The 12,496-nt window shown below is 47.4% G+C and overlaps 1 protein-coding gene across 2 annotated transcripts in view; it reads left to right on the top strand.

Moving 5' to 3' along the window:
- Positions 1 to 12,496, top strand: part of SNX29 (sorting nexin 29) — a 500,693-nt gene that overhangs the window by 30,347 nt on the left and 457,850 nt on the right. For both annotated transcript variants that reach the window (XM_043560511.1, XM_043560512.1), the window contains exon 4: positions 9,199 to 9,323. In XM_043560511.1, the coding sequence (XP_043416446.1) occupies positions 9,199 to 9,323 (125 nt within the window). The remainder of the gene's footprint in view (positions 1 to 9,198; positions 9,324 to 12,496) is intronic.

The raw sequence follows: 12,496 nt of genomic DNA, 5'->3' as shown, positions 1-12,496 counted from the left end.
TTGGCATTAGGGATGTAAACTGGAGGAGATGTTTCTCGGATTGAGTCCAGGAGACGGGCATGTAAATTGCGGACAGTCAAGGAGGCCTGTAGTAACAATTACATTGTATAGACATGAGAGGTGAGTACTGGGTCTTTAGCCGTCACATGGGAAGAATGGGAATTCCAGCAGCAGGAGTAGCAAGTGGGAAGGTGGAGGCAGGCATGAGCAAAAGGGGGGATTGTGGATGATGTGTTGTAGGTGTTGGGAGGTGATCTGGAAAGTCACTAGGTGTTTGAAGTTTATCCATTAGGGTATCATTGTTTTTCTTTTTCTTTATTTTTTTAAAAATTTTATTCTATTTTAAGTTTATTTATTTATTTTGAGAGAGAGAGAGAGAGAGAGAGAGAGAGAGAGAGAGAGCGATTGAGCAGGACCTGGGGAGAGGCAGAAAGAGAGGGGGAGAAGAATCCCAAGCATTGTTAGTGCGGAGCCTGACCCGGGGCTCGAACTCCTGTACAGTGAGATCATGACCTGAGGTGAAACCAAGAATCCATTGCTTAACTGATGAGCCACCCAGGTGCCCCTAAGTTGTTGTTTTTTTAATGTTTTATTTATTTATTGAGAGGGAGAGCGTAAGTAGGGGAGGGGCAGAAAGAAAGGGGACAGAGGATCCAAAGCGGGCTGTGTGCCGACAGGCTGACAGCAGTGAGCCTGATATGGGGCTCGAACTCATGAACCACCAGATCATGACCTGAGCTGAAGTCAGACGCTCAACTGACTGAGCCACCCTGGTGCCCCTCTTTTTTTTTTTTTTAAATTCATTTTGAGAGAGAGAGAGCAGGGGAGGGCCAGAGAGAAGTAGAGAGAGTCCCAAGCAGGTTCCACGCTATCAGCGGAGAGCCCAGTATGGGGCTTGAATTCATGAACTGTGAGATCACGACCTGAGCCGAAATCAAGAGTTGGATGCTTAACTGACTGAGCCCCCCAGGCACCCCAGTTAGGGTGTCATTTCCTAGGCTGTGGCTATTTGCATACCATTTTCACAGTTTTTGCCATTTCTCTATACCGTCTGAGCCAGGTGTTGGCTTGTGGTGGAATTTGAAGGCCCTGTCTTATGACTCTGGTCTTGTCCTAAGTAACAGCATCAGTGATATCAAAGACGGACGGCTGGTTATAGATTTTCTTGATGCATTGAAGTGACTAACATAGAAATGTTCATCTGTGTCCCTTCTGAAATTGTGTCATGGACTGTATGCCATGGCAAAGTGTGGCGTGGGTGAGAGAGAAATAAAGGACAATATACTCAGATCTGCATTTCCCGAGGAGGTGGGGGGGATGGGTGGGGTGGGATGGGGCCCGGGGAGCAGGGGACAGGGGCGCTGGGTGGAGGGAGTGCTCTTGGGAGGAGAGACGGAAGGATCGAGAAGCATTGTGACTGAGCCTTGATAAGCCTGAGGTGCTGACTGGACACGGAGGATGAGACGTCCGTTCTCTGGCTCTAAGGTGCGGCCAGAAATCAGAACAAACTGGTTTTCAATTGTTCCCTTTTGTTTGAAAGCAGGCTTCGGCGTGAAGTTTTCTTTCTCCCAGACTGGGTTCCCACCAGGCTTGGAGACTCATGGGCCACTGGCTTAATGTCCCTTCTGTGTCTCATTTCCCATTTATTCCCTCCTTCTGCATCTAGGGACTCTTGTCTCCGTTCTTTTTCCCTTTTAATGTCACCAGCCCCTTCAGCTGATTTCCTTCCCAGCCGCCAGCCCCTGTTCCTGATTTTGAAACGTCTCTTCTGCCGGGAGAAGCCGGGACAGTGTTTGCTTCTGGAGAGAGCTGGAGGTCTGTCCACCCCAGAGAAGACAGATCCTGTGTTGGTGTTAGTAACTTGTGAAAATGGTCAGAAATTACGATTTAACCCATTTAAGAATTGCTCATTGTTTTGATTTCTTGCTCTTCTGGTAGAACATACATTTGATTTTTTTCACTTTCTTTTTACACCCTCAAACGCTCACACTTAACACTGTCTTGAAAACTATTGCCTTGTGAGTTTTCACCCTTACCAGGCTTGCATTCTTTTTTCTGGTTCTGTGTCAGCTTTTTTTTTGCTCTCTTTTTTACTCCCTTCCCTCCCTCTGGGTACCTTGTGTTCATGACCGAGATTTATTTGTTCTGCGGTTTTCTCCATGTTCTCAGAATTTTTACAAATAAAACACAGGTTTTATTGCTATTGTTTTACAAAAATTGAATCATATGTAACGTTTTGCTTCTGCATTTTCTCTCTTGGCCAAACCCTTTCCAAGTTACGGTTACCTTTCCAAGTTATGGTTCCAATAATCGTTCTAATTATTTTTAGTTTTTTAATTCTACTAGTTTTTATTTTTTTTTAAGTTTATTTATTTTTGAAAGAGAGAGAGTGAGCGAGCAGGGAAGGGGCAGAGAGAGAGGGAGAGAGAATCCCAAGCAGGCTGCACACTGTCAGTGTGGAGCCTGATGCAGGACTCAAACTCCTGTACCATGAGAATATGACTTGAGCTGAAATCAAGAGTCGGGTGCTTCACCAGCTGAGCCACCCAGGTTCCCCTTGAGCATCTTTTCTTTTTCTTCTTTTTTTACAAAAAAAAAAATTTTTTTTTAACATTTATGTACTTTTGAGGGACAGAGAGAGACAGAGCGTGAGCCAGAAAGGGGCAGAGAGAGAGGGAGACACAGAATCGGAAGCAGGCTCCAGGCTCTGAGCTGTCAGCTCAGCTTGAGCAGAGCTTGGGCTTGTGAACCACAAGATCATGACCTGAGCCAAAGTCAGACACTTAACCAACTGAGCCACCCAGGTGCCCGTCTTTTTCTTCTTTTGAGAGAGAGAGAGAGAGAGAGAGAGAGAGAGAGAAAATGAGTGAGCAAGGGGCAGAGAGGGAGAGAGAGAGAGAGAATCTCAGGAGGGCAAAGGATGATGAATTGTGAAGCGGGGCTGGAACTCAAGAACCGTGAGACCATGACCTGAGCCAAACTCAGATCCTTAAAGTGACTGAGCCACCCAGGTGCCCCTGCAGTATTTTTTATTTGTGGGTTAGAAACACTTTTTAAAATCTTTTTGTAGATCTCCTTTTTTTTTTGCTTAACATTATGATCTAAACTTAAAAAGAAATGTATTTCAAGTTCTCTATAAGCATTTAAAATAGTTGTACACTTTTTTCTCATCATAACTTTTAAATCATATTTCTTCATTTGTTGTAGCTCAAGGTAGCAATATTTCTGGTTTTTGAGATAAGAATATTTCTTTAATGCTTATTTTGGAAAGAAGCTAAGTTCAGGAAAACATAAAGGCAAGAAAGACATCAGCAGTAATTCTTTTGCCAAGTGGCTCTTAATTTTTTTCACCTAATTCTCTTTAGGATTTTTTTTTAGCATGCTTGAGAGCATACTTAGTATGTAGTTTTTAAAAAAAAATTTTTTTTAACGTTTTTTTTTTTTAAATTTATTTTTGAGACAGAGAGAGACACAGCATAAACGGGGGAGGGGCAGAGAGAGAGGGAGACACAGAATCGGAAGCAGGCTCCAGGCTCTGAGCCATCAGCCCAGAGGCTGATGTGGGGCTCGAACCCACGGACCGCGAGATCGTGACCCGAGCTGAAGTCGGACGCCTAACCGACTGAGCCACCCAGGCGCCCCAGTATGTAGTTTTATATCCTGCTTACTTTTCATTTTATATTTTAAACCTGTGGATCTTCACTAGAAGCTCTTGGTATGAGTTTTAAGGGCTAAATAGCATTTGACCATATGCTCTGTTACTGTTCATTCAACTAGCTCCCAGTGTCAGCTCTTTAGGTGTTTTTTAACTTTCCACAGGTGCAGATGATAATGTTTAGAATATTTTCATTTGTAAATCTTTATCCGACTTGTAGATTGCAGCGGGGGACTGGTCTTTGCCAGTGAAATTCACAGGCTACAGGATGTGCCCTTTGGAAAAGTTAGTTCATAAGGCACAAATACAGAGCATAGCCGCTGCAAATGGTTGTCGTGTCACGGCCTTGCCGTAGTAAGGCTGGTGTGATCGCGCTGCCTTAAATGTGGCACAGGGCTGATGCTGTTACTTGCCTGACTTTTAGGGGTACAGTTGACTCCGCTCCAGGTGACATCGGAGCTTTCCACATGAGGATGATCCAGTCCATTTTCATAACTGTACTTGGTTTTCTCCCAAAGGTTCCTCTAACACGTGAAAGGAGTGCTTTGAAATGTGCCCTCCTTCGTAAGGTTACTTTCATTGTTGATCCTGTCTGTTGTTCTAACGTTTGCCATAAAAAAGTAGAGGATTCTTAAGAATCTTACTGTAGATTGATGTGGCAGGTTAAGGAGTCTTGAAATAGAGGTCGCAGCTTGCAGAATTTCAGCAGTAAACCAGTTAAGCTCATGCCGTGTCCCCCTTTGCTGGTGGTAGATAACTTTCACATTCAGCCGGAGCAGGCTATTTGATTTTCCATACATGAACTCCTTTATCAAGCTTTACTGAGCACCTTGAGGACCGTTTTTTTTTTCTTTTTAAATAGCTTTTTTTTAAGTCTAATATACATACCATACAAATCTACCTCTTGTAAGGGTACAATGCACTGATTTTTTTTTCACTACTTTTATAGAGTTGTGCAACCATTAACCACAATATAGTTTTAGAACGTTTTCATCGTGCCAAAGTTTCCTCCTGTGCCAATTTATAGTTAACCCCTGATTCCAGCATTAGGCGACCACGGATTGACTTCTGGTTTGTATGTATTTACCATTTCTCAGCGTTTCATGGAATCCTGCGCCGTGTAGCCTTTTGGGTCTGACTTCTTTCCCTTAGCATAGTGTTTCCAAGGCTCATCTTCGTTGTAGTGTCAGTTTTTCACCCCTTTGTAGGGGGTGCTGAGCAGTGTTCTGTATCGATACACCACAGTTGATGTATCTCTTCATCTGGTAAACAGTTGTATGCGTAAAAACTTGAAGTGATTTTTTTTTGACTGGTGCTTTTTCTTTAAATTTCTTTTAATGTTTTATTTATTTCTGAGAGAGAGAGATAGAGCATCAGCAGGGGAGGGGCAGAGAGAGAGGGAGACACAGAGTCCGAAGCAGGCTCTGGGCCCTGAGCATCAGCACAGAGTCCAGTGTGGGGATTGAACTCACGAACCATGAGATCATGACCTGAGCCGAAGTTGGATGCTTAACCGACTGAGCCACCCAGGTGCCCCTAAATTTTAATTTTTTTTTATCTTAAAGAGAGAGCGGGAGTGGGGGAGAGAGGCAGAGAGAGAGAGAGAGAGATGGAGAGAGAGAGAATCCCAAGCGGGTTCCATGCTTAGTGTGTAGCCTGATGTGGGGCTCAGTTCCATGACTCTGGGATCATGACCTGAGCCGAAATCAAGAGTCGGATGCTGGGGCACTTGGGTGGCTCAGTTGGTTGGGTGACTGACTTCGGCTCAGGGCATGATCTCACCGTTTTGTGGGTTCAAGCCCCATGTCAGCCTCTGTGCTGACAGCTCAGAGCCTGGAGCCTGTTTCAGATTCTGTGTCTTCCTCTCTCTGCCCCTCCCCTGATCACCCTCTGTGTCTCTCTGTCTCTCAATAATAAATAAATGTTAAAAAAAAAAAAGTCGGATGCTCAACCGAATGAGTCACTCAGGTGCCTCTTGATTGGTGATTTTAAAAATATGAAAACAGGGAGACTCTTAAATATGGAGAACAGAGGGTTACTGGAGGGGTTGTTGGGGGGGGGGGATGGGCTAAATGGGTAAGGGACATTAAGGAATCTACTCCTGAAACCATTGTTGCACTATGTGCTAACTAATTTGGATGTAAATTTAAAAAAATCAATAAAAAAATGAAAACATGGGTGCCTGGGTGGCTCAGTCAGTTAAGTGTCTGACTTTGGCTTAGGTCTTGATATCACAGTTTGTGAGTTCAATCCCCACGTTGGGTTCTGTGCTGACAGCTCAGAGCCTGGAACCTGCTTAGGATTCTGTGTCTCCCTCTCTCTCTGCACCCCCTGCCCCTACTTGCACTCTTCCTCTCAAAAATAAACATTAAAAAAATTTTAAAAATATGAAAACATTTGCTGTTAAGTCCCCCCACTTAATTAAAAACATGCCCAATTCACTGACTTACATTAGAAGTTGGATGTGATGAAATGCCATGGAGGCAGCCAGCCCACCACAGTGATGCCAGAAAGCATTTAGCAGAGAGCATTCTGGGAAATAGGAGAGACCAAGCTGAGAAAATGTAGAGCCCCGCTCAAGCAGGTGCCCCTTTGCTTTGCAGGAATTACCATAGAAATGAGTAAAGATGAGAAGAAATGGAAGCCTTAGGGTGTGAGGTCATAAATCAGCGCCTGTAGTGTGTCCGCCATGCGTTAACGAGGTAGAGATGCGTGTGGTTGGACAAGTGTGTTCTGCCTGATTCAACTGACCTGGGCCCGAAATACGAATTGTACAACATCTCCTGAGACGCGTCTCTTGCCTGAATGTGCAAGTCTGTATTCTGAGTCCCCCAGGGGAGGCGCCATTTTGGCCCGGTTACCACACTTGTGCCACATACTGGGACAGGCATTGTGCTACATACTGGGACACTGAAGATGCATGAGGCATGATCCCTGGTGTCTGGGAGCTCAAGTTAGTGAGAGGAGACAGCTCTAGGAAGCAGCTCATTAACAGAGAGGTTGGTCAAGTGCCGTACTAGAAAGAAGCTCAGAATGAGGAAGCACTCAGGAAGGCTTCCTGGTGGAGGGGACCCTCGAGCCAAGTCTTGAATGACCAGTAGGTACAAGGTCAGGTAGAATGGGAAGTGAAAAGGGGACATGGGGAGGGTGATAAACAGAATGGCCTTTGGCAAGGCGGTCATCGCAATGAATTAATTATAGGATTAGTACCCCCTGTGGGTTTTCTGCTGCATTAGGTTGATTGTGACATGTCTGCATCTGGAAGGTAATACTGATGATGTAACCTGAGCCTTGGGGACTGGGTTTGTGCTGTTCACCTGCATTCCATTCTCTTTAGGGGCCAACTCATTATCTAGAGTTGGCGGGGCAGTTACTGACTTGTGCACTAGAACCAAGCAAACTAACAGGGATTGTTGATTTCATTACCGTATTTGCCGATAATTTGTTTAAAGGTACAGGCTGTGGTTTATTATGGAGAATAATAATTCTGGTGTATTCCTCCTGTGATAGGGCTTTGGCTGGGCTCCATTTTGCCATACGTCTTTTGGTTGCTGTGGAATTTAGATAGTTTTGCTAGGTGTCCCAGCTTTCAGGAAGCCCTTAAATGTGTGCCTGGGTAAACTTGCAGAGAGACTGGCATAGGCACAGCTCATATTTAAGGGTGACATCTGCCCAGCAAAGAGGGTTGTTCCAGTGTGGGGGAGTAATCTGGGACTCACGATTCAAGATTATTTACTCATTTTCCTGCCCGCTGAGAAAGGATTTAGGGAGCACGTCCTGTGTACCAGACATTGAGCCAGTTGCAGGAGAGCCAAGGTAGCAGCTGGAAACCAGCATAGTTGAGGACACTTGTTCGGTTTGGGATGCCACATAGGTTTCTTTCCTGTGGAGGGCCAGCTTTGATCATTGGCAGTGGTCACCTGGAATGCTGGGATGGATTAGTGATGTCTGTCATGAGAACAGGCTGGAGAGTGAATGTATGAATGCTGGGTATTTGATGCTCTGTTAGGGTTTTCTGGTGCAGGCAGAGGACTTGAGTAAAAGTGGGGTATGGGAGAGAGAGGACATTTGTCTTAGAATAAGCATGTTTGTCTTGGTATGGGGTGTATTGGAAACTACCTTGGATCAGTTCAGGCTTGGGCAGGACTGGAGTACAGATGTTGTTAATTATGTACTGTCTTATATTGCTGCTTATTATGTACTCATGTTACTGTCTCTGAAATGTCTTTAGCCTGTATTTTTAAGGTGTAAAATGGATGTAATACCACCTGTATCATAATGTTGGTGGAAAGAGTTAATGAAATAATGGCTATGAAAATATTTTACCACCCACAGAGCAATAAACTCGTGGAGTATTATTGCTACAGGTGTGGAGGTGAGTGGATCAGGAAATGCCAGAAGTTAGGCAAGGTTGAGCCAGATGGTGATGGCCTCCGGGCCTTTGCACTGGGTCCCCCTGCCCAGCCTGCTATGTCTTGTCACATCCAGGTCGTAACTCCAAGGTTACCTCCATTTGGGCCACTGAATCTAAGCCTGTTCCTGACGTGTCTCCACCTGTCACCTCGTCTTGTTTTATTTTCTTCAAAGTTCTCATAACTGAAATGGTCTGCTCAGTTTGTGTATCTCCCTCTGTTAGAACCATGCAAATGTGGTGAGGCAGAGACCTTGGTATGTCTTTGTATCCTCAGAGCCTAGATTAATAGAGCCTGGCACAGAGGAGTTCAGGATTTCTTAACGTATGTTGTATGAGTGAATGGAAGGGTCTCTGAAGTCCACAGACCCGATGGGCCTTGGGGCCCGAGAGCCCTGGGATGGTTGTTAAGAATAGGACATAGTAGCTGTGACCTCCTCTCTTTGCCAACATGACCTTGAAACTCCTATTTCCTTGGTTATTGAGAAATAAATTTAATTGAATCCACAGTAGTTGTAACTTAATTGAAAATTCTTTCCATTAACTCTGGATCTGACTTCACAATATTCTTGCAACAAAATAAAGAACAAGAATCAGAATTCATATTATTTTTTTAGTGTATGTAACAGGCCATGAAATTATACAATGTTTCCAATTTGGCAGGCTGGTGCATTCAATCTCTTCAAAGATAATCTAATTCTTTAAAGTACATGTGATATGAATTAGAGTTGGAACTTGTGAATTGGATACAGTTAGCAGCCAGCCCCTCCCTAAGCCTAACTGATCTGTTTTTAAATTGGATTTTATTCTTTTCTCCTCTGATGGCTGGCACCAATTCCATTTCCCTTGTTTCCTGTGAATTGTTACTATGCGTTCAGGAGTCTGATGAATATGGCCAGACTTTGTGGGGCTTCCTGGACTTATGTGAAATGAACAAAAACGGGGAGAGGTGTGTGGAGAGGCCCCAGTCAATTCCGTGTCACTTACCTGACTGCCAATCCAGCTGTCCAGTGTGTACCTTCCCGCTGAGCTTTACAACCGCTGACACACCCCCTCCCCGGAGGTGCTGGGGCTGCCCTGGTTATCTGTCTCCCTTCACAGACGGACTGATGAATCACTGGTTCTCTCGCAGGGTGACCTGTCTGTGCGCCCAGTTTGAGGCCGTCCTGCAGCATGGCCTGAAGAGGAGCCGGGGATTGGCGCTCACGGCGGCCGCAATCAAACAGGCAGCAGGCTTCGCCAGCAAAACAGAAACAGGTACTGCTTGGCCTGATGCAGCGCAGAGGATGAGGTCTTTTCTGTTGCCCTCCTTTTAAAAAGTTTTCATTTTTTAATCGTGTGGGACGGGGGAGGGGGGAGCGTGGTGGTGCAGAAATCCACGAGTGAGAAAGTCTTACCCGGGTCACTAATGGCGTTGTCCTTTGCGGACCCCTTGGAGCCGCGGGTTGCCATCTCTGGGGGCTCGGGGTGCTGCAGCCAAGGTGCATATGTGACCAGCGTGGCTGGCAATCGCTGGGAACTCAACGTGTTCTAATTTTGTGTGTGGGGATAGCACGCCATTCCGCGGTCAAGTCTGTCTTCAGCAACAGCGACAGCAGGTCTCTGAGCTTACGCCTCTGCTACCGTCCGTATGCGTGTTGCCACAGCATTTCCCGCGTGCCCTGCTCCTGTGTGTCTGACCGACGGGGCCAGTGTTAATAATGACTACCGACACATAGGAGCAGTTTGCACAAGCCTGGAACCTCGTCAGTCTTTTATATCAGTTAGCTCATTCGGCAGCCTTGTGAGTAGCAGGGACCTTATTTTCTCCATTGTGCAGATGAGGAAACTGTTCAAAGCGATTTGCTTTGGATCTGAACCTAGAAGCATCTCATGTCCTATAAGATACGTACTCTGCCCTTCCTCCAGGGCATTTTATTTAAAGAAAAAATTTTTTAACGTTTATTTATTTTTGAGACAGAGAGAGACAGAGCATGAACAGGGAGAGGCAGAGAGAGAGGGAGACATAGAATCTGGAACAGGCTCCAGGCTCCGAGCTGTCAGCACAGAGCCCGACACGGGGCTGAACTCACGGACCGTGAGATCATGACCTGAGCCGAAGTCGGACGCTTAAGCCGAAGTCGGACGCTTAAGAGTCACCCAGGGGCCCCCCTCCAGGACATTTTAAAGAGTAGGTTCTTTCAGACCCTGCTTGTGGGTGCTGCTCTGAGTTCCTGAATCTCGTCACTGTGGCGACGTGCGTGTCACTGCTGACCGAAATGCTAGGAGGGCCCCTCGCTCACAGCTGACCGTTGGCCCTCGCCGTGTCTGTCCGGGGCGTCTGTGGGAATTCTCTGCCAGACAAGACAGTTCTCTGCCTCTCCCTCTCCCTCTCCCTCTCCCCCTCCCTCGTGTTGTGTGTCTGCCTTCCTTGGATTCTCAGCTCTATTGTTCATTTCCCCAGTTGCTCCTGTTCACAAGTGAACGTGCTTCCCCTTGGGGTCAGGGGACAGCCACGAGAGGGATTCCCGTCACTGTTGATTTTTCTTCTGTGCTCCTGGGTCCCTTCTTTAAGTTTTGGGGACATACGGGGCCGGGTTGGACAGGAGCCACCTGCAAGGGCCTCATTCCTCGTGGAAGCCACCGCCTGCTGCCTTGGTCGCCTAGGATGTTGGCCTCTGCCGTCTTGGTGGCTTCTGTCCTCCGCATGCAGCCGGTTCAGTGCTCTGGGCTGGTTGATGAGCTGCTGGAGGACGTACCTTTTCCCAGGGTCCTCCTCACCATGATGGGCCCTCGTGTTTCTTCTTGTTTCCTTCTTCCCTGTCCGTGCGCAGCTACTTGAGAGAAACCAGTGTGGGGTAGGCCATGAGGCCTTGGGTCTGCTTGCGTCCGACGAGGGCAGCCGCTGGCCTGGTGGGAGGCAACGTTGGCTTTGGAGTCAGGCCCTGAGGGTAAGGCTGGTAGACCCTAGGGCAGCGCCCCTGCTGCGCCTTCGTTGTTTTCACCAGTGAGGCTGACGTACATTCCGTCTCCCTGGGGGGCTGTCCGGAGGCTTCCGTCGAGGCTGCCTCGGTTCCTACAGCCTAGTCACCATGTAACCAGTTACCCTCCTCTCCCCAACACCCTTTAAACATGTAGACTCTTCCTCCGTCTCCTCCCACGGGGGTTCCAACCTTCGGCCGTGCAGGATGGCTCTGTCTGGCCCTACCCGGACTAGGATTCGTGTGTTTCTCTTACTTGGGCCTGGTGATCAGAGGAGCACCAGCACACGTGTGAGGCTGTGGCCACCGTTCGTTCATGCCCCTTCCCGGTGTCTCGGCGCCCTTTCCACACCTGCATCCAGAACAGACCCCGGCCGGTGAGCAGGGTCTCTGCTTTGCTTTCTGCTGTGGAAGAGGTTCCGGGCCTCCCGGCAATTAGGAGCGGAGGAAAGACCGAACTGGCTTAGCCCGCGAGTGGCTGCCAAGGGCTTCCTTCAGTCTTGTCGTGGTGCAGTTAACCAGTCACTGGTACACATGGTCCTTGGCTGATTAGAGCCTCTTTCCTCTTATTGAACATTTTATTAAATCCTTGTGTGGGGGGTGGTGGTGGTGGGTTTTCAGCTGCTAGGAGTCAGGAAGAATCAGATTGGTGGCTGTTTACAGCTGCTCGTAAAGCCATTGGAATGACCGTAGCAGGCGGAATGGAGAAAATGAAATCTTGAGAGGAGGGTTGGATGTGAATGCGTGTCCCTGTGCTCCCTCGTCCCTGCTGGCTGCTGGCCTGGGCCCTTTATGTAGCTTTGCAGTTAATACCAGACCCTAGAGCCGGTGACATGTGACCCTAGAAATCCCGCTCTGTGACTCGTCACACGTGAGCTCCCTGGGACATCCTCTCTCTGAGCTTCCATTTCCTCGTGCGTAAAATAAGGTCGCGGTTTTGTGGTGGGGGCTTGATGAGAAAGCGCGTGCAGAGCCCAGGCCTGGGCACAGAGCTGCCAGAGCTGGTGCTTGATAACCTGGCAGCAGCTTTGCAGGCTGGGTGATGATGCCCTTATTTTTCGGATGATGCCACCGAGGCTCAGATAAGTGAATAAGTTGCTCACTTTCGCACAGCTAGTAAATGGCAGAGCTGAGGCTTCCAACCAGGTCAGACTGATGTCAGATTCCTGGCTGCTGTCAGCTCCCCCCTCTTCAGGCAGGAACCCTGGTGCCCTGCCCTTTGTTGCTCCTCTGTAGACCACTGTAGCCCAGTTAACTGGACTGGAAGCGACAGGGGACAATAGGATAACAGTGAATTAACCCACAGGCTGTTGCAGTAGCTCTGTTTACACACGAGGAACATTACCTTTTGAAGAGAGGAGAACGGAGTTCAAGGTAATGACTGAACAAAATGATACTGTCGAAAATCACAATACAGTCCATAGTACTGAGGGTCTGCCGGGCAGGACTGCGTTTGTTCAGCTGGGGTTG

Source organism: Prionailurus bengalensis, chromosome E3 (genome assembly GCF_016509475.1).
Source record: "Prionailurus bengalensis isolate Pbe53 chromosome E3, Fcat_Pben_1.1_paternal_pri, whole genome shotgun sequence".
Classification (NCBI taxonomy): domain Eukaryota; kingdom Metazoa; phylum Chordata; class Mammalia; order Carnivora; family Felidae; genus Prionailurus; species Prionailurus bengalensis.
Note: the sequence above shows the minus strand (reverse complement) of the source record. Positions and strands in the feature narration are given on the sequence as shown.